Below are 26,741 nucleotides of genomic sequence, written 5' to 3' on the forward strand. Positions count from 1 at the left end.
TATAAATTAGAAAATTTAAGAGTTCATAAAGATGCCACCTATTCTGCATTAACTCTCACTTCAAAACACTTTCAAAACAGTTTCAAAGAAAGTTCCAGATAGAGATTCCAGCAGGTTAGGACATAACACACCTGGGTAAAAGCTGGCTTTTTTTTAATTATTATTATTATTAAATGTACAGCTCATTGCCCTGGTCCAGTAAGCAGATAAGGTGAAATCAGAAAACTCAAAAAAGGCTGAACCAAGACTTGGACAGTGCAGTGCAAAAGGTGGTTTGGGCTGAGAGTAACGCCCAGTCACCTAGCCCGCTTTCATGGCTGAGGCAGTATTGCCACTCAGTCTCCCTGTTTGAACATTAATAACTTTTTGTTCGTTTTCATAGATTGGTATTAGAACTTGATGGATACAGTTATTGCCATAGACTTGACTTTTATCAATAAACAAGGCTGGAGAAACAATGTAGCACTGAAGTCTAATGAAGAGTTAGAACAATTAATCAGTGGAACAACTTGCCTCCAGAAGTTGTGAGTTGCTCCAACACTGGAAGTTTTAAAGAAGATGTTGGATAACCATTTGTTTGAAGTGGTATAGGGTTTCCTGCCTAGGCAGGGGGTTGGACTAGAAGGCCTCCAAGGTCCCTTCCAACTCTGTTATTGTTATTTTGAATATAATCTCGTAGGCTGAGATTGAATTTTACACAATCAGGAGTTTCTTAACCAAAATCCTAGAACCCAGGAAAGTCACTTGGTAAGAAATAATGGAGAGAACATCCAATGGTAGATTCCACTTCTACCCCCATTGTGTTTGTGGCATGATCCAGAGCAATGGGAGGAAAAAAAGGATTTTATTTAAAGCTAACTCATATTCAATAGGATTTAATCTGAAGCACTGCAGAATGACACTGAAGGAATATATCCCAGTGAGGGAGGCTACAGGTCCAAAGGAACTGATACAAATTAGCTGCCTCCCCACTTCACGGTGATTCTAGATCTCCAAACCTTTCCCAAAAGCAGAAGTGCCTATAAATCTATAACTTGACATGTAATCCCCACATAGAGATTGAAGTCCTCATCCTGATCCACAAGTAAAAAAGGTTGAACTAAATGGCTTAGGGCAGTGATGGCAAACCTTTTCGGCACCATCGTGCATGCACGTACGCTCGTCAAGTCTGCGTTCCAGAAAACCCAAACTTCTGGGTTCTGGCACACATGTGCGCTCAACGATCAGCTGGTCAGCGTGCATGCACAGGTCAGTTTTCGGCACTGCTATGGGCGCAAAGGGATCGCACTCTGGAAAAGCCGAACTTCTGGGTTCTTGCAGGGATGCTCACCCGACAATCAGCTGGTCCGTGTGCATGCGCAGTGATTTTTGGCACTGCCGCATGTGCAAAGGACAGCTGATCATCACACGCATTCATGCCAGAAAACTGGAAGACAAACAGGCAAGGCCATGCATGCCAGGCGATATGGCTTCAAGTGCCACTTTGGGCACGCGTGCCTTAGGTTCACCATCACGGGCTTAGGGCTTCCCTATATTTTGTTAGCCAACAGATGCTTGGTATTTAGAATTTTAGTTTGACACACTGGCTGCTTTGGGGGAAGGAGTGCTGCCTATTTTCAAAAGGATTCCTAGGGCATCCTAATCAGGCATAGAACAGAAAAATCAGGTCATGGAATGTGGAAGTCACTAAGGGACCCATCATCAGACATAATGGTGCCCTGGGCCTTGTAGTGGTAGCTCTTGAAATATCTTTCAAATAATCCTGCAGTTGTTACAGGGAAGATGAATTCAGAACAACTAAACACTTTCCTAGAAAATTTATGCTCCTCTCTTTCACTTTCTCCTATTACCTAGTAGAAAATGAGCTGGTTATAGAACAAGGTTCAGCACTCAAAACATAGAGTAGCTAAGAACCATGCAAACATTTGTGCATAATACCCTTCCTGTATTCTGATCATTGTCATGTGCAATTAGAATACAGAAGAATGACATGCATGGTGTTGCAGAGAGAAAATTAGAAAACGAATTTCTTCTTTAATAAGAATTTTAGGATTTTGCCTACCAGTGCACCCAAAAAGATAATAGGCTTCCTGTCTGTCACAATGGAGCTGAAAGTGTGGCTTTCTATCATCAGTCTTCTCTGCCACAAGATAGCTCAAATTTAAATGCTATGGAAAAATGCAAGTCAGTGTTTAATGATGGCCAAACACCTCTTTCCTTTCCTATTGTGTTCCTACATCCTATTTTATGGTGGAATGAATAGTATTACCTTTTTCCAAGGTGTTTTGCAATTCTAATTAAATGCTTAAATTTCAATTGATTGGTTACTTTATGTTAAAGCTCAAAACATTTTGCAAGTACTATTTCAGATTTGGCCTTTGTCTTGCTGTTGCTTAGTGTAAATACATTATTTACCATGTATAAAGCCATATCATAGGTTGAAGGACTAAAAGTGTTTGAAATGATGTTTTTAATGAAGAATAGTTGCAGTTATTCTGAAAAAAAATGGTAATAAAACTGCAGCCATTCCTGAAGTTCTACACTGATTTTTTCCCCAAGAGGATCAGAATCATATCTAAGCAATCCAACTCGTGTCATTTGGAACTCAGACATACTGTATGCAGTAGGGATTTGTTGAGTTAGCACTAGATTCTTAATTTGAATGTTTGAAAAATATTATTCCTCAAGTATGGGAATTATGACAAGAGTGTTGAGACAGATTATGGCACCCTGCAATTTAAATGGTATGTGGTTGAAAGCATTACTGTCTAGAAACAGTTCTACACCAAAGTCCTGTGTAGGAAGACCATTACTGATAGCAGTGAAAGCACGTAAGAGTTCTTACTCATTCCCACTCTAAATTAGTTGAGTCATATTGCCTCTCTAGGGCAGTCCAGATCATCACACAAGGCAATTTTACTGCTGATCCTGATTGTGTTCAAACTGTATCTTACATATTTTCCAATGAAGTCTTATATTTCATCACCTAAGAATTTAATTGCAGATATGAAATATATTTCAGTAGGACAATTCAGTCCCCAGAAGCACAGTTAAGAATATTTGAATGCAATACCTGCTGGGATACAAGGAAACAAGCAATATTTTTTGAACAAGGGATTTGTAGTATTAATTTCACATTGAAATTAAAGTTGTAATGATCTTAAAATATGATAAAACTAATCATATTAACCTATAACATGTCCTTATAAGTAAATTTTGCATATCATACACATTAGCAGGCATTATTTTAAGGGCCTGTGTCAATTATGTAGCTGGTATCTTTTATATAAGATAAAAAGAAAGACTATGTATTTAGCTTAACCTCTCTGAAGACTGGATTTATATGGCAAGTGCTAGTATCATTTAGCTTAATACAAAAAGACATACATCTTTTTTTTAATGAAAGAAATACTATTGACTTCTTAAATATGATATTAAGTTTCTTTCACATAGAAGTAGTGTTAAAATACAATCTTGATACCCAGGACTTTTTTTTTTCAAAAGATGAATTAGCAGATTACAGATAAGCGAAGAATTATTTTAAGATTAGGATAGTGATTTTCAATTAGAAATCAAATCTATAAACAATTTTCTTTTATTGGATACTGCAAAAACAATGTCAGGTTATGTTCAAGTAAACGCACCCTGCTTACTCACTTAAGATATTTTATCACTCACCAATTCCTAATCCCCTGCTGATGCAACAAATGTACTCTACTAGGTCTCCAAACCAAATCTGAGGGCTTGTCTGGAGATACTAAGAATCCCTTCTATATTTTCTACAAGGAATATAAGATCCGTATTTTATCAAGCAACAGAAAAATCAGGTCTTATCAAAATAGAAAATATTTATTATATTAAACTACAATTACAGAATATACAATATTTAGAAAAAGGCACTCCAGTATCTCAAAAATCTAATTATTTAAAAGCAATACTTTCTTTACAATACTAATGACAACCATTTCCTAAAAACAGCTGTTTATTATTTGTACATTGAGCAGCCACTGCAAAAGATTTGATCTCCAACATCCTCTGATCTAAAAAAAAGAAGATAAAAGTTAGTTTAATGTCTCTTTTTGATTAGTAAGTTCAAAGAGAACACAACTTCTGTTATGGCTCTTCCCCATACCATAATGCTTTGTGACAAAATTAAGCTGTGAGGAGAAATAAAAACATAAGAACTGTCCTACTGAATTCAAATAAGATCCAACTAGACAATCATAACATAAAAGACTGAATTAGCTACCCATGATGGTGAACCTATGTCACGCATGCCAGAAGTGGCATGCAGAGCCATCTTTCTGGGCACGCAAGCCATCATCTCGTTGCTCTTCCAGTTTCCAGTGCGTGCATGCGTGCCAGCCAGCTGCTCTTTGCGCACACATATGTGCCAGAAACTGGAAGAACAGGTGACCGGTGCGTATGTGCATGCCAGAAACAGGAAGCTCATCTTCCTGGCATGTGTGTGCGTGCTGGGGAGCTGCTCTTCCAATTTCTCGTGCTCCCATTGAGAGTACACATGTGCTTCCGTTTCGGCACTCACTGCCGAAAAGGTTTACCAACACTGAGCTATACTAAAGTAATTAATTCAGCCATATCTAACCGTCTCCAATGTTACTGAATTCAAGTAATAAATTGTAGTATATAAAACATTCCCTTCTGTCAAGAAACAAAAATGAACTTGATTTCTGGGTATCAGTTCTTAAAATTCTTAATGCAAAACTTTCTGTAGCCTCATCTCATACCACCTTTATTAACTTTGCACCTAGTTTTTGTCATGTTACAACTATAAATCCCTCCAGAATTTATCAGTTCAATACAACCAAAGGAAATTAAAGTTTATCTGGATAGGCACTTACTCTATAATTGAGCATAATGAACAGACAATGGTGCTGCAACAGCTGCAGAGTTTGCTGCAGTTCTGGCATATGTACTGATCACACTGCGTGCAAACATCTTTGATGTCAACTGTTCTTATACAGGAGGAACAGGCTTTTGACACTCCTACCGGCACAACTGTGTATAAACAGATTGGTAGATTAGATTTCAGCAGTTTGACATAAGCATCTCCTTTATAATATAACCAAATCAGATTACCGTATATACTCGAGTATAAGCCGAGTTTTTCAGCACGTTTTTTGTGCTGAAAAACGTCCCCTCGGCTTATACTCGGGTCTATACGGCTTATACTCGAGTTTTTTTTTTTTTAAGCCCCTCGGCTTATACTCGAGTATATACGGCTTATACTCGAGTTTTTTTTTTTTCTTTTTTTCACATTTTACCGGACGGCGCGGGGAAGCCCTGCCGGTGCAGTGAGAGGGCGGGGGGGGGGAGCCGCCAGCCTTCTCAGCTGAGGGAGGGAGGGTTTCCCCAACCGGTAGGTGCCTCATTTCCCACCCTCGGCTTATACTCGAGTCCCCAGTTTACCCCAGTTTTTGGGGTAAAATTGGGGACCTCGGCTTATACTCGGATCGGCTTATATTCGAGTATATACGGTATTTGGACTCAAGTACAAAATCATTTATATTGATCGAAATAGGTTTACCCAATAGATAAGGTATCATTTAGTGGAGTTGAAGTTAGCAGGGAGTGAGCCTGGTCTTTCTATAGCATATTAGGTGATATTACTTTTCATACATTCCTCCACCATATAAGATCATTTAAATACAATTTCAGGATCAATTGCATTTATCCAGTGAATACAACATTGCATTTAACTTCTACACAATATATCCAGGAATCTATTTAACAACACAATATTCTATATACGTATAAAACTTCATACATTTGGAACAAGCCTTGCTATTATTTGCCCTCTCCTCTTTTTAAAAGGAAAACTAGCTAGATACATCCACAAGCACAGGATAATATTCTTTCAACACGCTTCATCAGAAACCAAGTAATTAAAGCCACATTGGCAAAAATCTTATAATTTGTCGTTAACCATACACAGATACAGCTACCCTGAGTATAAAAAAACATTCAATTTAGCATAACTTGATAATATATTCTTCTCCTAGTACAAATACACTTGCATTGCTCTTGGAGTATTCTTGGAAACTACAAATGATTAGTAGTTGTGAGAGAAATAATAAACTGAATGACAACTGAGAAAAATTGACAGAGGCTGGCTGTATAATTTCTGTACCTGTATCTTTTCTGTACTGCCTAAATGAAATTACATCTGAGGCCTTTTCCAATTATGGTTTCATATTCCAAAAATCCATGCTGCAAAGAAGTTGGTGCCGCAGAGCACATAATGTAATCTAAGCAACTGGGGAAAAATTCCCACCACAAACTTAGGTACTGAAATGTAGCTACTACCAACATGATCCAATGACAGTAATATATGAGCACAAATTTAGTCATAACTACAACTTCTGAATTCTCTTATCACTGAAAACAACTACAAGCAAACAGCATCTCTAGATATAAATATGTAACAGGTTGAAAACTGCAAATGGAAAATTAATAGTACCTAAGTGCTTGATAACTAACCATCCTTACCCATTTCACTTGCACACGGTTGTCGAAGTTTTCCATCCTGCCCAATTAACATTTGTCCATTACAACTGTGCCAGGAACACATTTCTGATTTATCTATACATGATTCTGGATATTGTGCAATTAGATATGTTCCCATTGCACTTGAACTGCAAGCATTGTTCATGTATGTTTGAGCCCCTTTGAAGAGTAATTGTTTGGTTTTCTCTGTGATAATGAGAACAAGAATGAAGATGACAATGTTATTAATGTTTTAATTGTACTGTAGAGTGACACTACAGTGCACTATTCAATCTGTGTCTACTATATAATCTCTTAAGTACCATGTTTCCTCGAAAATAAGACCTTGTCTTATATTTTTTTGAACCCTGAAATAAGTGCTTGGCCTTATTGCCATGCACTCAAAAAGCCCAATTGGGCTTATTATCAGGGGATGTCTTATTTTGGGGGAAACGGGGTACAAATTTATAGTAATAAATATGACTTCAGTTATTTTTTTCTGCCTTCTGATGGTTGGCTGGACTTTTCAACCCAAATATCGTACCCTCCAAGCTAATCAAGAAAGAAAATTGTGAGCAACTTCCAAATTTTCCTGCCAAGAATTTCTAGCTGTTGGAAATCACGAATATATGATTTACCCAAAACCAAACCATATTGCTTCAATGAGGTCAGAATTATATATATACCGATTTAATGTTTAATATACCGATTTAATGTTAAGTACCTCAGTTCAAGCTGGTTTGATGTGAACTTATCACAGTATCATAGTGACAATACTTAAACAGGGAACATCTATATGCAATATTACATACAAATTAGATGTTGAACCCAACTGAATGGTTGGAGGTTCAACTGTTTTAAGCCTTTTAAGCCAGCAAGAACATAAAATAGCCACGAAGATGAAGCCAGAAACAATGGGGACTACAGCTGAGTGCACTTTGCTTGGGGGGGGGGATGGACCCAAGTTCTGCAATCAAGGGTGTTTAGGGTGTAGGAATTTAGCAATCTTCCAACAAGGGAAAGCAAGGCAATCAAGTGACACGGGCTCTTTTGACAGATGAACAACGACCCCCGTCTTTTTATCAAATGGCTTGTGCGCCCCACGCTTTGGAAGGCGAGGCGGAACACCCCTGAGCATACACAGAGCGCTTGTGTGTGTGTGTGTGTGTGTGTGTGTGTCACGCAGCAACCAAGTTAGAGTGTCTGTTCCCGCCGTGTTACAGTAACAGGTAAGAGCGGAGCTTCGCTTTCTTCCTCCGAACAGCCGCCTTTCTGGAAGCCGAGCGGGACGCGCATCCCGCTCACGGCAGGGTTGAAAGGCCCCGAGGGGGGACAAAAGGGAAACGCGCCCTCAAGCAGCGGAAGGAAACTCGGAAAACTCGCGAGGACAAGCGTCGCCGAGCGATTTCTCTGTCCTTCAATCCCCCCGCATCACCCGCGCGTCGCCTCACCGAAGATCTCGCGCCGGTACCTCTCGCCCAAGACGCCCTGGCTCAGCTCCTTCAGCCGCACGCGCGTCTTCAGCTGCACCGGGGACGAGTCCGCGAACGGGTAGGAGCGCTTCGGCATCGCTTCCCCCACGACCGTGGCACGGGGCACCCGCAGCTCCGGCTTAACGGGGACAATTAACGCGCCAACCGAGCGTTGCCTTTTCTGCGCGGCAAAAGGCGTAAACAAGAGTCCCGGGAGGAAGGTGCTGCACGGCCCGCCTGCTTGGTCACCTGCGCTTACGTCATCGGACCCTCGGCCAATCGGGAAGCGAGATGAGGACATGGGGGAGAGAGGACCCTGGGATTCTGCTAGTGGGCGCTCACATTGGCGGGGAGAGACGTGACGGCGGCGGGGCGGGGCTAGGTCGAAAAAGCGCGCCGGCGAGGAGGAGGAAAGCGTTCAAGCGATTCGCGTTGGAGCTTTGGAGGAGTCCGCTTTTAAACCAGGTTAACAGAGTTGGAGGGGACCTTGTAGGTCATCTAGTACAACTCCCCGCCCAAGCAGGAGACCCTCCCCATTTCTGATAGATGGCAGCCCACTCTCTTCTTGAAAGTTATATAGCAGGGGTCTCCAACCTTAGCAACAGCAATTCGGAATTCTGGGACTTGAGGTCCACCAGTCTTAAAGTTGCCAAGGTTGGAGACCCCTGCTATATAGGACCAATCTATATAGCTCCAACGCCTGAATCCTTGCTTCCTCCTCGCCTGCGCTCTTTTTCGACCAATAGGTTCTATATATGCTCTGTTGAGTATTCTTGAATAAACCTAATTTAGGATTCGATGTTGGAGTCAACACTTCATCAAAAACACAAATGACGTGGACATTTACCTCCTCATTGTAGTTTACATTTGAATAACCTTAACCAAAAATTCAACTTTTAAAATTTAGAAATTTAACTATTATATGTGAAAAACACACATTTAAGGACTAGGTTTACTCCACTGCAGCCTTCACTCTTGTGTCACCAAATTCTTCACTCAGGAGTACAATTTCTTGAAACCAGTGGGATTTATCACTGAAATGAATGTCACAGTGCGCAATATTATTCTTTTCATGATAACTGTTTTTCCCAGTCATAAATTTGGGAGGAGGAAGACGGTAAGGTGAAGAATAAAATGTGGCTTTAACGACAAACATGCTGTGTAAATAATTCCTATTCAGTATATTCCATAGATTTTGTAGAATAAGCATTTTTGTGTTTTTCACCAAGCCTGGACAACGTGCAAAATTTCCAACATATTTTTTTTAATTTGCATTTATATCCCGCCCTTTTCCGAAGACTCAGGGCGGCTTACACTATGTTAAGCAATAGTCTTCATCCATTTGTATATTATATACAAAGTCAACTTATTGCCCCCAACAATCTGGGTCCTCATTTTACCTACCTTATAAAGGATGGAAGGCTGAGTCAACCTTGGGCCTGGTGGGACTTGAACCTGCAGTAATTGCAAGCAGCTGTGTTAATAACAGACTGTCTTAGCAGTCTGAGCCACCAGAGGCCCCTATTCTTATGTATGTTGAGATTTTATCTAAAAGTTATATAATTATCCTACTGGTGCCATGCATATGCAACACCATGTGAGAACACATAGAATTTACTATGGGATTGTTGGCTACAAGTGACATGTGATCCTGAGCTACAAATATCCTCTTCTAGAATTTACCATATTTAGTGATCTTAGAAGATTTTGGCCATGTCTATTTTTTTTAACAAAAAATTGTAGTATTATCATTTACATTTATAGATATAAATACCTAGGATCTTCAGCAGTATATAGACAATCCTAAAAAAATACAATAATAAATAAATCTAATAAATATGCAATAAACAAAGTAAACTGATGAAGTAAACCGATGAAAAGATGGTCCAGACTGATGCAACATGTATAGTTATGGATGCACCTCAGTATGCCCATGTCATGCTACTGTGAGATCTCTACTGGTTACTGTTGGGTTCTAGGTGCAATTCAAAGTGCTGATAGTCACCTGCAGAGCCCTATATGACACAGGGCTAGGATATTAGGCCATCTATCTCTTTTCTCTGCCTACCTAACAAGATCTGGCATGCTGTAAAACTTATCAGTGTCATTAAAAGAGCCTTATCTATCACGGCATTTGCCTTGTGAAATAGCCACTCCCCTCCAGATCTATATGGTTCAGACCCTGCTGGCTTTTTAAAAGATCTTGTTCTTCCCTTTGGTGTAGTATGGTAACTTACTATCAGTATGTCGTATGTAAGTCCTGGTTTGTATGTATTCTGCAGTTAGTAATCCTTGTTGGCTGCCCAGAAAGCAAAAGAATGAATTAATAAATATATTACTACCTAACTTAGTTCAGAGAGAAAGCAGGAAGTAACCAGCAATAACGTATTTACTTTGATGGTGCTTTCTGTTCATATTACCCTCTTTGTTTTCCTCATAAAATTAATATATGACTTGCATCTATATAACAAATATTGCTGCTGAGTTTTATTAACATATGGTCTCATACATGTGTGTGTCTTTTAGTGATGCACTTCTAGTGATGCACTTTTAAAAAGGTAAATATAATTAACTTAGCTACCCCAAACATTGTAGCGAATTTGGCGTACAAAATTGGGTCTTGCATTAGTGCAGTGGTTCTCAACCTTTATAATGCTGCGACCCCTTTAATACAATTCCCCATGATGTGGCGACCCCAACCGAAAAATTATTTTGTTTTGACTTTATCACACCTGAAACAGTATTGGCTAGCGATCTGAACTGCTTGCGATTGCCTTGAGGATGGAGGCATTAAAGCGGAGACTCCTCCCCTATTAAATTTATGGCGCCTGAAGCCAGATTAGGCTAGCGATTGGGAGTGATTGCAGCTGGCTTGAGAGGGAGACATCAGAGCAAAGATTTCTCTCTTTTTTAATTCATTGCACCTGAAGCCGAATTCCACTAGCGATTTGAAGAGCCTGCAGCTGGCTTGTGGGGTCAACCATTGGAGCGCGATTCTTCGACTCGCAAGTATATTTCCCATATTTCCGATGGTCTTAGGCAACCCCTGGCAAATCGTCATTCGACCCCCAACGGGGTCACGACCCCCAGGTTGAGAACCGCTGCATTAGTGTCATCAACCTGTTACTGGAAGAAAAAAGATAATGGAGTAATGTCTGAGTGCCATAAAGAATTTGGCAACCTCAGGGAAAATGCTAATAGAAGGGTGATCTTGATTAAATAGTATATAAAGTCAAACATTAGAATGAGATTTGAATTGTAGTTTTTGAACTTTCAAATGTGTTATAAAAATAAGAGACCTTTTTTATCGGTTCTGTATTAAAGCCAGTAATGATTCATAAGATTCAGAACAGAGAGACAATATTACTTTCTTATAAGGCTTTATTGAGTAAATAAAGAGCTGTAAGATAAATACAGCTCCATTTACAATATACAAAATAATCAAGAGAACAGTTTTAGTGCATTTTGATCATCTGGTTTATACTTTCTATATCAAGAATTGTGTGGCACAATGCATCATAAAAATATTAGGCCCAAAACCTGACCTATTCCTGCCTGATGTACAGTTAAGACATTTTCAGTGTCTTATCATGCTGTTCCCCACATTGAGTCATAATGTATTTTAGATAACAATTGCATTTAAACAGCATACTAAAGTTGTACTAAATTTCACATGAAGCTTCAATATCCTAGGAAACAGTCAAAATACAATATATATTTTTCATGAAGGATGAATTATAGTATAACAAATCCTGACCACTAAATATTTAATTTCATTTGATGCTATTTTATGGGAACAAAGATTTCTGTTAAAATATGCCCAAGTTAATAGATTCTCTATGAATATTGATTTAAACAAGTGCAAACTAAGAGGCCTAAGGAAGATCCACTGACATGAATGGGAGCTAACAAAGGGTTCTTGCCTAGCACCCATTCATATAGATGGGAACTGTGTGGAAGTATTTGCCAGTGGTTTCTGGTGCTAAAGAAATTAAGCTGCCTATGTGCAGGACTGTAAGTTCTTATAGCTAGCTTTCCATGCAACAGATGCTTACTTGAGAGAAAATGCACAGCTGGGCAGTGGAAAAATGTCATGCTGAACAAAAAGTTACAGCAAAGACATGTCAGTTACAAAGCTAGACTTTTTAAAGAGATACAGAAAACAAATAATTAAATGTAGTGAGCAAATAACTGATAACGTATTATGGATATGTAATGTAGAGTAAAGGCCACTTTGGTAAACTTTGGTCAGATAGTATGTGCAGAGATTTTTAGGTTGAGGGAAAGTCTTGAATCATTTCTGACAGGACTAAAAATCTATCTGAAATGCAAATTGATTAATGGTGTTCCTTCTAGGGCAGCACCAAATCATTTTTAAAAAGTTATTTAGAAAACACTGACCTCTTGTTAACATTGCCTAGAGAAGAGAATGTATTTTTACAAAGACAAGGCAAAGCACATGGGATTCTTATTAAACAACAGATAGGAAATTTTAGAACATTATATTGCAGCAAATCCAAGAGCAAAGCTCTTTAGGGTGTGGCTTTATTTTTCTTGGGCCTTAAGGATGGGTTATTTTCTCTAGAAAATACCTGATCGTACTAATATAGGGAAAAGTGAGGCAGAGGTATTGACTAAGCATATATATCAAATACAAGTCATGATGATAAGTGCCATATCATTATGAAAATGGTGTAAGTTATATAATGTGTATCATTTGAACTATGACATCATGACTTCACTTTTGCCTTTTTCTCAGTGGATGCCGATTCGAAAACTAGCAAACACTATCAGTTCTGAAGGCTAGAAAATTGTTTAGCCTTCAGAACTATGGCATTTGCTAGTCTTCTAGCCCTCTTTCTAGGATTTGCCACCATTCTGAAGACTAGAGAGAGATGTAAGTTCCAGAACCATGCATTTGCTAGCTGTCTAGCCATAGGAGGGCTGAAATGCTTAGGAAGGCTAGCAAACATGATCATTCTTGTGATTGTTTGGAAGTCTCCTCCAAAGTGCATGATTTGCAGATGGAGCTATCCAAAGATTATGAGAATGGGGTCCGTATGCAGAATGACGCAGGGCAGTCTCAGGAGAAATGCCCCTCCTTGCATCGACTTGGTATGCCTGAAGCTACAGAAAAAAGAAAAAAAAAATATGGACGCAGGCATGGTGAGGCAGGGAGGGCCTGGGTCTCCTGGGCATGGTGGAGTGGGCCCCATCTCTGGTACTCTGTTTAATGGTCTGTGCAGTTGCTTAATGATCATAATTAGGGCAGCCAGGATTGCAGTCAGTGAGCAAAGTAGTCATGTGAGCATCTCTTTTAATGACCGCTTCCCTCAGGACTGCAAACTGGGATTCTGGTCCAGTTGTACTTATAAGTCAATGATTGCCGATATACAAAACTGCTACTGATCAGCAGAAAAGAGAATTTCCGTCATCTTTTGTATTTCCAAAAAAAGACTACATTCCCAGTAAATTAGGAACAAAGTATTCCAAAAGAGTTAGATTTTACTGTACATTATCTAACATGTGAGAGCTACAGTGGAAAACAGGGTAGAACACTTGCCATGTGGAACGTGTTCTCACTCAAACTCTTTAGACTATTTAATACTTATACTCACTTGTGTAACATCTTAACTAAGGGACTAGTTAGCATTTAGCATATGCAATCAGTGCCCAAGATACCAGCATCCATATAGGAACTGCTATTAAGTCCTATGATGATTGTGGTCCTACTCCTACTCCTAACTAGCAAAACAGACATTTATGATGTGGCAGTACACAAACTAACAATTTTTCAAATCCCAGTCAAGTATGCTAACAAGTATGTCATATATTTATTTATAGCATTAATATTGCCACCTAATTCAGACAGCATGAGTCTGGGTGGCGTATAAAAATCAGCAAATAGCAAATGCAACAAAAAACAACATATGCTATATTCTTTTCTGAAAATGTTTTCCCTTCTTCATTTCCCAACTGCCTTTGTTATTGAAAATAGTGATCTTAAAAGAGCAGCATTTGGCACTCTGCTGCATGTTTCCTATTTCAATGAAGGGTACATCATAAAAGATTGAAAGTGAGCCCCAGTTTCTCAGGAATGCTACTTTGAAATTGTATAAATGTAGACATGCTGCCAGATCCACAACCAGAACACTTCCTTTGCATATGCTACTTATTTTGTTGTCAATAGTCAACTGTGTTTTTAAAGGTTGTTCCAGAATAGTTTATTACTCAGAATTTGATAGACTAACGTTCTAAATTTCTTATTCTCTGAAGACTGATGGAAAAATATATTCTGCTGAAAGCCAAGTGAGCAGTATGAAGCAATAGTGAAAAATATGATCTGAGAACACAGTAAAAAAAAGTGAAGTTACAGGTGGTGTTTTCACAGTGATACACAGCAAGATAATATTTTGCTATTGTCTTTTAAAATACATTTTCATTGCTATAAGTTTGTTTATTTGCCTTTTCTTTGTTTTCTTGCCTAACATATAATGAGTTAAAAGTACAGAACTTCTGAGGGCTTCATGTGGAACACTACCAGAAAATATTGAATGAAGGGAAGTTCTATATCTTAGGTTCTAACAGCTGTCTCCACTCCAGTCTGACCACTGCCAACAAATGACTTCAAGTATTTCCTTGCCTCCTTCTTCTATGACATAACCTCTTTCCCTTCCCTTTGTGTTTTGATATCTGAAGAATGTTTATTTATAAGAAATGCAGACTCCAAGATAATTCTGCTTTGGCTCCCAGGCTTAAAAGGAGTTGCTTAGTTCTATCTTTTCAGTGCACCGTTAGGCAGTTTGTTTTCAATAACATACAGTATATGCACATCTCACCATTTCCTGACATACGAATGAGAACACTATGGTAGAAAGATAGTTTTCGATAGCCGTTTCATACGAGTTTGACACTTTTAAAAAGTTACTATACAGCCCGTGACCCACTGGTTATTTTTCCAGAGATATTTCTTTACTAGTAGAAAAACAGAATGATCACGGGCAGGTAAAAATGTAGTTGGAGTGTGAGTGACTTCCAATTACTTGCTAATGTCCTACTGATTTTCCTTGTGGGAAGTTAGCAGGGAGCATTGGAAACAATGATTATGTGGTTTCAACTGACCACGACAGTGTAGTGGCACTGAAATGGCCACAGGTTTCCAAATTTCAGTTCCATGGAAGTAATGGGTTCTGGGTTTTATTTATTTATTTATTTATTTTATTTATTTATTTATTTATTTATTTCAATTTTTATACCGCCCTTCTCCCGATGCATTCTTTAAGTTAATCCACTTAAAGTACACTGATTAAAAAATGGTTGCCCTACAAGGCACCATTTCACCCAATTGAAGATTACAACAAACAGAAGAGTTTTAGTAGTTATATACATCTTAAGGTTCTCCTCAACTAATTCACTCCAATTATTTTTATATAGTTTCCAAACCATTTTAATACTTTAAAATAAGAGAAAATGCTCTTTTCTAATGATAGTCTAGGAAGGTTATTTTGATTTTAAAAATATCTTCATCTTAGTCTGGGATCAGAAAAGATTAGGCGAACCCTTTCTCAGTGCAGCTCTTCTATGGGCCGTTAAAAGAGCTGGATCATTGATTCTCTTGATTTTCCAACTCCAACCCATTTAACTGAAGAGGAAAAAAAGAAATAATTAGAAATAACATAATGAATATATAGCAGATAAATAACATAATGAAATATATTACAAGTAGTCCTGGTCACTTAGTGACCATTCAAAGTTACGATGGACCTCCCCAGAGGTATTTTTAACACATTGTTAAAGTTCCAATGGCCACTCACATAAACCCCCCATGATCACATGACTGCATTTTTGGGCGCTTGGCAACTTGTTTGCATTTACAGCCATTTGCAGCATCTCATGGTCATTATTTTTGGTGTGAAGTTTTTTTGCTAGTTTCCAGCTTTTATTTCCAGTTTCTGACAAAAAAACCCCCATCCATTGGGGAAAACAGGTTTCTCTTAATGACCGTGGTGCTTACTTAACAACCATGGCATTCATTTAATGACCACCACAAAATGGTTGTAAAATTGAACATCATTATTTGTGACCTGCTTAATGACCACCATAATTTATGACTCTGATTCTGGGCTCAATTATGGACTTAAATTGAGGATTATCCATATAGGCTATCCTAGAGAGTAAATTAAAGAATCCAAATTCAAAAGCAATTAGCTCTAAGGCAGCCATGTAATAAAAGTTGTTATCCAGCAGGAAACAGCAAAAAAACACCAAACAAAACATAAGAATAGAATAGAATAGAATAGAATAGAATAGAATAGAATAGAATAGAATAGAATAGAATAGAATAGAATAGAATTTATTGGCCAAGTATGATTGGACACACAAGGAATTTGTTTTGGTGCATATGCTCTCAGTGTACATAAAAGAAAAAGAAAAAAGTAAAGAAAAAAAATACATCAAGGGTACATTTACAACACAATTTAATGATTAGTATTGTTTATATCCTATTTTTAAAAAATATATCAATTTTGTTTCACCGTTGTGGTTCAAATACTATGGCGAATCATATAATTCTTAGGCACTGAAATATTAGCAGTGGTATTATTTAATCAGCAAGTCTCCTCTAACAGTACTGAGATTGATTAAGTTAAAGTGGATCAATTAGGGATCATATGCACTAGGGGTGGGTTTTTACCGGTTTGCCCCGGTTTATTTTATTTTATTTATTTATTTTATTAATCACATTTATATACCGCCCTATCTCCCAAGGGACTCAGGGCGGTTCACAGGCAAGTAAAAGACATATAAATACAGACTAAAACCACAGTTAAAAAACTTATTCTACAAAGCCGAATTAAAAAGCAATATGAATAATAAAAACCATTTAAAACCAATATAAATTTAAAAACTAATCCAGTCCTGTGCAGATGAATAAGTGTGTTTTAAGCTCGCGACGGAAGGTTCGGAGGTCCGGAAGTTGACGGAGTCCTGGGGGAAGTTCGTTCCAGAGGGTGGGAGCCCCCACAGAGAAGGCCCTTCCCCTGGGTGTCGCCAGACGGCACTGCCTAGCTGACGGCACCCTGAGGAGTCCCTCTCTGTGAGAGCGCACGGGTCGGTGAGAGGTATTCGGTAGCAGTAGGCGGTCCCGTAAGTAGCCCGGCCCTATGCCATGGAGCGCTTTAAAGATGGTCACCAAAACCTTGAAGCGCACCCGGAAGGCCACAGGTAGCCAGTGCAGTCTGCGCAGGATAGGTGTCACACGGGAGCCACGAGGGGCTCCCTCTATCACCAGCAAGCCCATCTGACACCTATGACCCCATCTCACAAAGAGGGATTCACATCTGGCAATCTGAGGTACAGTGGTTTCCCTCGGCTCTAGACTCTCTTTAATAACAAGTGGTGGTAGTGGCAGCGGGAGGTTCTGCCACCCACCCAGATGTCGTCAAAAGTGCTCTGTGCATGCGCAGAAGCATCACGTGTCATGAAGCAAGCGTGCTCACCTGTGCACTACTGATAGCAAACCAGGAGTGCCGGGATTTGAATACCACCCAGTGGTGAAATCCTGTTGGTTCTGTCCGGCTCGTGCAAACTGGTAGTAGTGGCGGCACATGGTTTGGCGAACCGGTAGCTGCGGCAGCACAAGGCTCCGCCCACCCACCTGGATGTTGTTACTTCCTGGTTTAACCAGGAAGTAACCCGTTTTTAACCTTCTGCGCATGCACAGAAGGCTTTGCACATGTGCAGAGGATCAAAAATCGGACCTGACAATGGCGACACACTTCCAAACTGGTAGAGACGGTAAGTAGATTTCGCCCCTGATACCACCACTGTACTAAACACTTTTGGAATATCTGCAGAGCAAGAAATCTTCCATATGCTAATTTCACAAAGGTATGTCAATGATTCTAGTTAATTTTTCTTTTAGCAATAGGAATTACTTAGTACCCCTAATCTATCTCAATCCCCAGAAAGCTGTTGCTTTGTCTAATTGGCACAATCCTTTCTGTGTACAACTTAATAAACATAGCAAACCCTGTTAGAGCAATAATGAAAATACATACCTGATACACCAACATGGTTTTCCACAAATCTAATGTAATTTTGTGCCTTAGATGGAAGGTCCTCCCATTTTCTGGCACTAGCTGTGTCAGTTTTCCAACCTGGCATTGTTTCATATTCCACTTCCACTTTTTGTAATATTTCCTGATTAGCTTTAAAAGTGAAAAGGCAACTTATTCAGGTTATAAGAATAATGTAATCGGTATTTAGTATTTAGACTTAAAAACATAAAACCTTTAACCTAATCTTGGAAGTTTCCGCTCTTTTGGTGACCATTGGTCTCAAAAATTCTTTTTCTCAAAAGAAATTTAGAATAAATCAGATTATATAGAACAACCAGGTGAGATCTTTACTGAACAGTCGCCCAACTGTATTCACAGCATTTAGGTGTCATTTTTCTTGACTTCAGAAAGACAGAATACCTGTACAATTATCTATTTGTCTAGAAGTCTCTTTAGTGAAATAATGGAGAAAATTATTGCCATTCATTTTACTTATATGAAGTCTGTCTGTAGGCTGGTTCGCAGAAGAGGGAATGTCACTGGTTATATATAAGTTCCGTAATAGTTAACAGTTAAAAGAGAAGGGGAAAAGGCCAGATCTTCTCAGCTCTTAATTATTAACATTACAAAATGTGTATATGTGGTGCACAAAAGTATCAAAATGCACATGTACAAACCTGTCCTTTGAAAATTGTCAGGTTCCCATGTCACATGTCCTTTTAAATATCTTTTAGATTGTTCTTTTTTAAAAGAAAAAGAAAGGAAAACTGGCATGCTATGAAGCCCAGCTGCAGTTTCTGTAACTTCTGTATGAGCTCTTAGGCTTTCTTGGAACTGAAAATTTTTGAAGGGCTGTAGCCATGTGCTTATTTAGAAATCTTCTTTAACTTTCCCAAAGGATGCAAGAAAATTGGAAGGGAAATGAAAATGGGCAGCAAACTCTTCATCAGTTTTGTCTCCAGATGTTTGGGGGATGCCTGACGTAATTAAATCGTCAGTTCAAAGTAACATATTCAGTTAATAACATACCTGGAAAGTATGGAATTCTTTTCCCATCTAGCCTGTAAGCCACACCAATTTTGATTTCATCAAGGACATCCAGAATATCGAGTTTTGTCAATGCCAAACTGCCCAGAAAACATTAGATAGATATTAGTTTCATTCAACACCTCATTAAATCCCTTCTACCGGTTTTTTTTAAGTTTATGGAATATCCCAACAAGCATGAACTGTTCTGAAGTAATCACACAAAAAAAACACGTTACAAGTTGGATAAAGTTTAAATTAATATACACATTATGAAGCATTTTAAATATTCAGGTATGTATCACACAGTAAATTTTAGCTACATACAAGTGATGAGAATTTAGGTATGGCATATAAGAATTAAATGTTCCGTATTTTAAAAACTTGTGCATAGTGTGGATGGTTATATTTTTTTTTCCAAGTATGAACAATCCACAGATATCAAACTTACTTTTTTAAGCTTCAAGAATTCAGAACCTACGTTCAGAGCAATTTACAAGTCAATCTCAGATATCACTTGGCCTGTCTTTACTTCCATTAATTTTAATTAGTGCTAACTGACATTCCACGTCAATCAGAATTTAAAATAAACACTGTATATCCCCTTCCCGATGTATTTCAGATTGCAAGACCAAACAGTGATGCAAAACTTTATGATGAGGCAGAAATAGCAAGAATGTACCATGTAAATACCACTTTCTATTCCCTGCTTCTTTCTGGTTTACAGCCCCTAAAATGATTGCTGTTTATTGTATAGTACTATTGACCCAAGACATTTAAGCCCACTGAAGAAACTTTTTATTTTCTTTGGGATAAAGTGCTACTGTTTCTTATCAAAATATAAAACATAATTTTGCTAGACTAATAATGTTACCTACATATTTGTACTCCACCGGGTTAAAAGTTATGAGTTCCAAGTGTAGGTCAAAATCTGTGATGCTTACGCAGTAAAGCCGTTGATCATATGAGCGTATCTCAAAATGACAAGGTCTAGCCAGCCGCAACGTCTTTTCCTGCCTGTAGTTACACCCCATTCATGACCTCGTGACTGTAAAAGGTCTCCAATTTCCTGCCAGAGACAAAGATACCCAGGAGATTGGAACGGTAGTCATAGCCAAGTGCCAAAAGCCAATAGTAAATGAACTATTGTCATGTCAAAAATGCACGTTTTTTTTAAAAAAACCATTTAGAAGACAAAAGATGTTCTACATGGCACACCAAGTTAAACAATTTTCCAAACTCTCCAAAAGTCAGTTTTTTTTCTTCATTTAGCATTAATCAGGGTTGGATTCAAGTTCCAAGCTGTTAAGTTATAGTTGGTGTTTAGCCTTAAAATCAGACTTAGGAACTTATTCCAAATTACCATTGATGTAGGGTAACAATTGTAGATTATAGCATATGTAAATGTATATATCAAAGCATTTAATATATGCATGAAAGAAAGGTACATAAGAAAAAAGAAAAGTATGCAAAATCTAATCCTCATTTAGTCATTCAAATCATACTTTGGATTTAGAGCAGTGGTCTCCAACCTTGGCAACTAGAAGACTTGTAGACTTCAATTCCCAGAGTTCTGGGAGTTGAAGTCCACAAGTCTTCAAGTTGCCAAGGTTGGAGACCCCTGATTTAGAGTATTGTGTATTTTTAATTCAATTCTGAATGCAGAATTTGGGTGCAGGTCTTTATATAGTCTATTTATTGATTAAATCTGTGTCCAATGTGACTCTGGATTACTTTATTATACCACTTTGTCCACTATTCTAGTGGCATTTATAAGCTTCAGTAAAAAAAGATAATTTAAACAAATTAAGAATTCCAAATTGAGAGAAGCAGGGAGTGTATTTGGGAGATGACACAATTTCTAAAATTAGATTCAGATCAGAATACCTTGTAAAAAGACATTTGAAAGTATGCTATAGAATGGAGCTGTGATGGTGGTGGGGAATCACACTTCAAAGAAAATTAAGACAACTGGGAGAGCAAGTTAATACCATCTGCACATTTTCTATTTTATAATAAAATTTGAGATCACCATAATAACTTGCATGTCTTAGCACAGGATCATTACAACATATTATCCTGGGGTGGGCAATTAATTTTTCCAAGGGGCCATATGAGAAACTGGGACTGTTGTGGAGGGCCAAACCAATAGGCTTCCTGTTGTTCTTTGTTGGAAAGCTTGTCGGCCCCATTGTGACTAGAGTTGAGCTCCTTCTTGGTGACTTTGGCCGCTTGAACCAACATTTTGAGGGAGGTGGGAATGTAGAGCCTCAATTCAACCCAGCCTGGCCGAGGTGCCACTCTTTTGTCACCACCGCTGCTCTCCTGCTAGATCCTGGTTTATACTCCACCTACTTGCCCACAAGGCTTTGCTTGCAGGAAGGTGGTGGTTGGTGGACGAGCCTGTGTCTCCCCTAAACCATAGTTGCTGTTGTCTCCTCCAGCTGCTCCAGGCAGGGGGTGAGTGCTGCACAGATACAGAAAAGCGTTTTCTCTCCTTCCCCCTCCCATGGCTGTCGACTGGCTGAAGAAGTGCACAGCAACCGTGCAGAACCAGATCCAATTCAGCTTCTCCTGCACCCTGCGGTGCACTTATTTACATTTTATTTCTAATTTCTGACTGACCTCATGTGGGCTGGATAGGGACAACCAAAGGGCCAGATGTGGCCTGGGGGCTGTAAAATACTCACGTCTGTATTATCCTATGCTTATTTTAGTTTTTTGTATTATTTTAATTATAATAGCAAACTTACATTTATTTGTTCAGTTGGAAAGGCTCCAATTCCTACTCTTGTTGTGTAGGCTTTTACTACTCCATAAACTTCTCCAATATACTGAGGAGGAATGCCCAACCCAGTGCATACACCACCCACGGTGCAGTTTGATGATGTCACAAAAGGATATGTGCCTAGCAAAAAGCAAAAATTAGGTACATCCTGCTTTAAAAAAAAGAGTGCACTTTATTTCAAACAGCTGTTCAACGTATCACTTTCTTAAAGACGTTTAAAGATCAAGGAATTACATGAACATGTGCTGGAGAAACCTGCATAGCCAGAAGGTTTATCAAGCACATTATGGTCTTCTATACTATTAAACAGCACTTAGCAATAGCACTTAGACTTATATACTGCTTCACAGTGCTTTACAGCTCTCTAGCGGTTTACAGAGTCAGCATATTGCCCCCAACAATTTGGGTCCTCATTTTATCGGCCTCAGAAGGATGGGAGGCTGAGTCAACCTTGAGCCAGTGAGAATCAAACTGCCGAACTGCTGGCAGCTAGCACAATTAGCCTGCAGTACTGCATTCTAACCACGGCGCCACCATGGCTCTGTAAATATTGTTACATTTAACATCCATATGCAGGTAGTGCTTACTTAGCAACCACCCATTCAGCAACTGTTCAGAATTATGACAGTGCTCAATGAGGAGACTTACAACTGTTCCTCATACTTGTAGCATATTGTGTCCCCACAGTCACACGATGACCATTTGGGCACTTGACAAGCAGCTTGCAGTTATGATGGTTGCAGCATCACTGCTGACTTCAAAAAAGCAAAATCAATGGGAAAGACAGCAGGACGTTGCAAATGGTGACCATGTGACATTGTACTTAACAACTGCGGGATTTGCTTAACAGTGGCAACCAAAACTGTTGCAACTGCTATTGTAAGTCAGTGTGGTCATGCTTAGCAATGGAGTTGCCAGTTCCAAATATGCTTGTAAAAAGATGCTGTACATTTGGTTCCAGAAGGCAACAAATTAAACAAATGGTTTAATAAGCCAACTGAGAAGAAAGCACATCTCTACAGCACAAAACAAATTCCTTCTTGGAACTTTGCTCCTAATCTTTAGTCACATTCTAAAAGAGGTAGTACATTCTCTCACATTGACCCCTAAATAAGATACACTTTGGGATACTCTGATATGGTTGGATCCAAATTAAGTCATAGTTATAATATGCCCATTGAAATCACCAGTGTCTCATCAATTTCAGTTACTCTCATCATGATTAAGACTCAAGTTGATACAAAATATGAATATTTAAGAATGTATGAAAAGGGTAAACTAACTACCATTTCTCTCAGTGGCCTGTCAGGCTTCAGGAAAGACATGTTTTATTTCTCATTTGTATGCATTATTATTTTTCATCAATATGGATCTTACTCATGAAATAATAATCTAACCCTTCTCGTATCTATGTGCATGGACAAAATAATTTATTACACAGATTTCTATGTTGCTAGACAACCATATATTATACCAAGTAACATACCAAAATCAATGTCCAGCAGTGCTGCATTGGCCCCCTCCACCAGAATTTTCTTTGGAGGGCCGTGTAGTGCTTCATACATAAAATAAACTCCATCTTGGACCATTGGTCTTATTGTTTCAGCATATCCCTGCAATATTCCATATATATATAGAAAGTTACTATATTTCTCCTAAATTGGCTGAAAGTTAAGAATAGAAACATATCAGAAGCCAAACCAGAAAAACCACACTTTCTAGGCAATTAAGGAAGAAATACACAGGTTGCTAACTGTGATAGACTGGCTAAAGGTAAAGGTCCCCCTCGCACATATGTGCTAGTCGTTCCTGACTCTAGAGGGCAGTGCTCATCTCCATTACAAAGCCGAAGAGCCAGCACTATCCAAAGATGTCTCCGTGGTCATGTGGCCAGCATGACAAAATGCCAAAGGTGCATGGAACGCTGTTACCTTCCCACCAAAGGTGGTCCCTATTTTTCTACATGCATTTTTTACATGCTTTCGAACTGCTAGGTTGGCAGAAGCTGGGACAAGTAACGGGAGTTCACCCCGTTACACAGCACTAGGGATTCGAACCGCTTAACTGCCGACCTTTCGATCAACAAGCTCAGCATCTTAGCTACTAAGCCACTGCATCCTTGCTAGACACAAGAATAAGGTTGATTATATTTATCATGACAAATTCTGAAGTTTTGCCAGTTTAATCTGCAGAAGAATAAATGGCATCTTGTCAGATTCCTTTGGATGACTTTGAGCATTTAAGGATCTGAACAAGATGATTGGAAAAGTTTGACCCTTTCAGACTGAAATGGGTCATAACTACAGATAGTCCTGGACTTACAACAGTTCATTTAGTGACCGTTCAAAGTTACATCATCACTGAAAAAAGTGACTTGTGACCATTTTTCACACAACAGTTGCAACATTCCCATGGTCACGTGATCAAAATTCGGATTGTTGGCAACTGTCTCATATTTATGACAGTTGCAGTGTCCTGGGATCATGTGATCACATTTTGCTACCTTCTGACAAGCAAAGTCAATGGATAAAGAAGATTCACTTAACAACCATCTTACTAACTTAACAACTTCAATGATTCACTTAACAACTGTAGCAAGAAAGGTCGTAAAATGGGGTAAATTCACTTAACAAATGTTTTGCTTAGCAACGTAAATTTTGGACTTAATTATGGTTGTAAGTTGAGGACTACCTGTAATTGCATATAGGACAAAAATATTCAGCTGAGTCCAAGAGGTTATAAAGTCTTCTTTAGCTGAAGGAGTTTTTCCAGTCATAAAGACACTAGTTCTAGTCATCTCAGAAGTTTTCACCATCATCATTAATCATGACATTCTCCTGGAAAGATAATCCAATCTAGGTTTATCTATTCTGTTAAAATTCAAAGTTTTAAGATGGGAATGTTAGCGGTTTACCTTTAGTTTTTTTAGTTGTCCTTCTATGTCAACTTCTAAAGAAGGAAACATTGACTTGTACTGGTGGGCCAAATTTTTAAATCTGCAAAACATCAACAATTAGCAGCATACACTGTACATAGGTATTTTTCCCTACAAATCACAGGCAAAAAAATACTTGGTGAAAAATGCATGACGACCAGGTTTTATGTTCAAACAGCAGGTTTTTAAGTGTCAAAGATAATCAGAATTTATCTTATTAAAGTCAATGAAATAAATATTTCTCCAAATCCAGTTCATTTTCAGTAATATATGCACAGTTCCCCACAGAGCACATTCATACATATTTTCCCTTCTGTACAGTATCTTAAGAGTATACAAAAAGTTCCCATCCAAGAGGTTCCTTGCTGTGCAGTCAACTAGAATACCTTAATGAAAATTCACTGAAGTCTGAAAGAAGATCGCATATCCGAAGTCCTGTCCGTGCAGCTTTGGAAGAATAAGTTGGTCCAATTCCTTTTTTTGTCGTGCCAATGCTATTGAAAAAAAACAATTGAGTGGAATCAACTGTTGAACTATTCAGTTATTTAGTGGTACAGATATTTCCAAATGTCTTGTAATAGGACTTGGTTAAAATGAGTAGTCTGGATATGCGTGCATGCAGGCATGCATTAGAAAAAAAAAATTGCTTATGTGGTCTTTGATCTTTTCAGATTCAGAACAGATAGTTTTGGGTGGTTTTTTTGAGAAATCAAACAGAATTTGAAAAAAAGCTTCCTACTTTTTCATACTTCAATAGAAGAAAGTTGTATGGATTGCACAGATGACTCTCACTGAACAATATTATTTTGGAACTCAAGTTGGATGCCAAAATCCAACACACTAGGGAAGGCTGGTATAATTGGAATAACAACATTATCTCCTGTTTCATCAACTACCAACTTCACTTCTCTTTAAAAGAAATAAAGTGGTACTTAAGTCAAAGTTCAACTCGCCAGTTGAAAAGTAGCAACAAATTAAAGGGATTACAGGAACCAGGAGGAAGAACGTAGCTATCCCTTTAAAATTAAAAGTGTGATTTTGGCACCACATTTTTCTATTTTGGTTTTACTAATCTTTATTTTTTAAATTTGTTTTATTGCTCCATACATTGTTTAATTTTTATATGGTGAGCCTCACGGAATTTTGTCTTTAAGAAAAGGTTATATAAATGTTTTAAATAAATGATACAAATGGAAATATATTCTCAGGCATTCATATTCTGAAGATTCTCAGGCAAAAGGCAACCCAGGTAAACAACAAATATAATTGGAAAGGTATAATGCTCCCAATGACCGTTTCTTTAAGGTTACTGACTGATATATTGTGTTTGCAAGGCATTATCCCTCTCGACTGTGCATCCTCTAAACTTTAGTCATCTATGTTTGGGAAGTTCTGAACATCTCAAAGATCACAATGTCTTTCTTTTAGGGAATCCAGCAGTAGCTCTATTACTACACACTGATTAATTGAACTGGACCAGAAAGCTACACATGTACAAGTACTTTTCCATACTCTACTGTGTGCCAAGGTTGCTATGAAGATGCTTCCTTTCACTACTTCACTGCCAGATTTTTCAGAGTTGTTCTAAATAGATTAACTGGGTATCATTTTCCAGCTCAGTGACCTATCAAATATAACCTCCAGCACAGAGACGTGACTGTGGTCAGCTGGAAGGAAAAAAAGCATGTCAATAACTATACTGTCTTTTCCCAAAATATTGGAAAAGTTTACCAATAATTACTTGAGTATGAACTATCTTTTACTCAGAACTGATTTCCTCCTACTCTATGCAGTTCTGATACAGTGTAAGGATTGATTCTTAGTGTATCGGTAAATACTCACCAGCGTAACCTGGCTTTAATAATAAAAGAGATTTTTCTACTCCATGATTCTTTTGTTATCACATGTCACCTCATAATTAACCTTAATAACATCTGAGGCTGATTCTGGCAGTT

General features: G+C 38.4%; 2 protein-coding genes across 3 annotated transcripts in view; both read right to left on the bottom strand.

Annotated features, from left to right (window-relative positions):
• Nucleotides 1-3,830: 3,830 nt before the first annotated feature.
• Nucleotides 3,831-8,530, bottom strand: SIVA1 (SIVA1 apoptosis inducing factor). Its single transcript, XM_058162855.1, has 4 exons — nt 7,959-8,530; nt 6,511-6,714; nt 4,863-5,019; nt 3,831-4,040 (listed from the first exon to the last, which is right to left on the bottom strand). The coding sequence occupies exons 1-4, from the start codon at nt 8,278-8,280 to the stop codon at nt 3,986-3,988; spliced, it is 738 nt and encodes a 245-aa protein (XP_058018838.1). The 5' UTR covers nt 8,281-8,530; the 3' UTR covers nt 3,831-3,985.
• Nucleotides 8,531-11,342: 2,812 nt separating this feature from the next.
• ADSS1 (adenylosuccinate synthase 1) overlaps nt 11,343-26,741 on the bottom strand; it is a 32,089-nt gene continuing 16,690 nt past the window's right edge. For both annotated transcript variants that reach the window (XM_058162858.1, XM_058162857.1), the window contains exons 6-13: nt 25,173-25,280; nt 24,766-24,847; nt 23,338-23,464; nt 21,817-21,971; nt 20,008-20,132; nt 19,067-19,164; nt 18,038-18,187; nt 11,343-15,621 (exon numbers count right to left, since the gene is read on the bottom strand). In XM_058162858.1, the coding sequence (XP_058018841.1) occupies nt 15,569-15,621; nt 18,038-18,187; nt 19,067-19,164; nt 20,008-20,132; nt 21,817-21,971; nt 23,338-23,464; nt 24,766-24,847; nt 25,173-25,280 (898 nt within the window). In that variant the 3' untranslated portion in view covers nt 11,343-15,568. The remainder of the gene's footprint in view (nt 15,622-18,037; nt 18,188-19,066; nt 19,165-20,007; nt 20,133-21,816; nt 21,972-23,337; nt 23,465-24,765; nt 24,848-25,172; nt 25,281-26,741) is intronic.

This window comes from Ahaetulla prasina, chromosome 1 (genome assembly GCF_028640845.1).
Source record: "Ahaetulla prasina isolate Xishuangbanna chromosome 1, ASM2864084v1, whole genome shotgun sequence".
In the NCBI taxonomy this organism is placed as follows: Eukaryota; Metazoa; Chordata; class Lepidosauria; order Squamata; family Colubridae; genus Ahaetulla; species Ahaetulla prasina.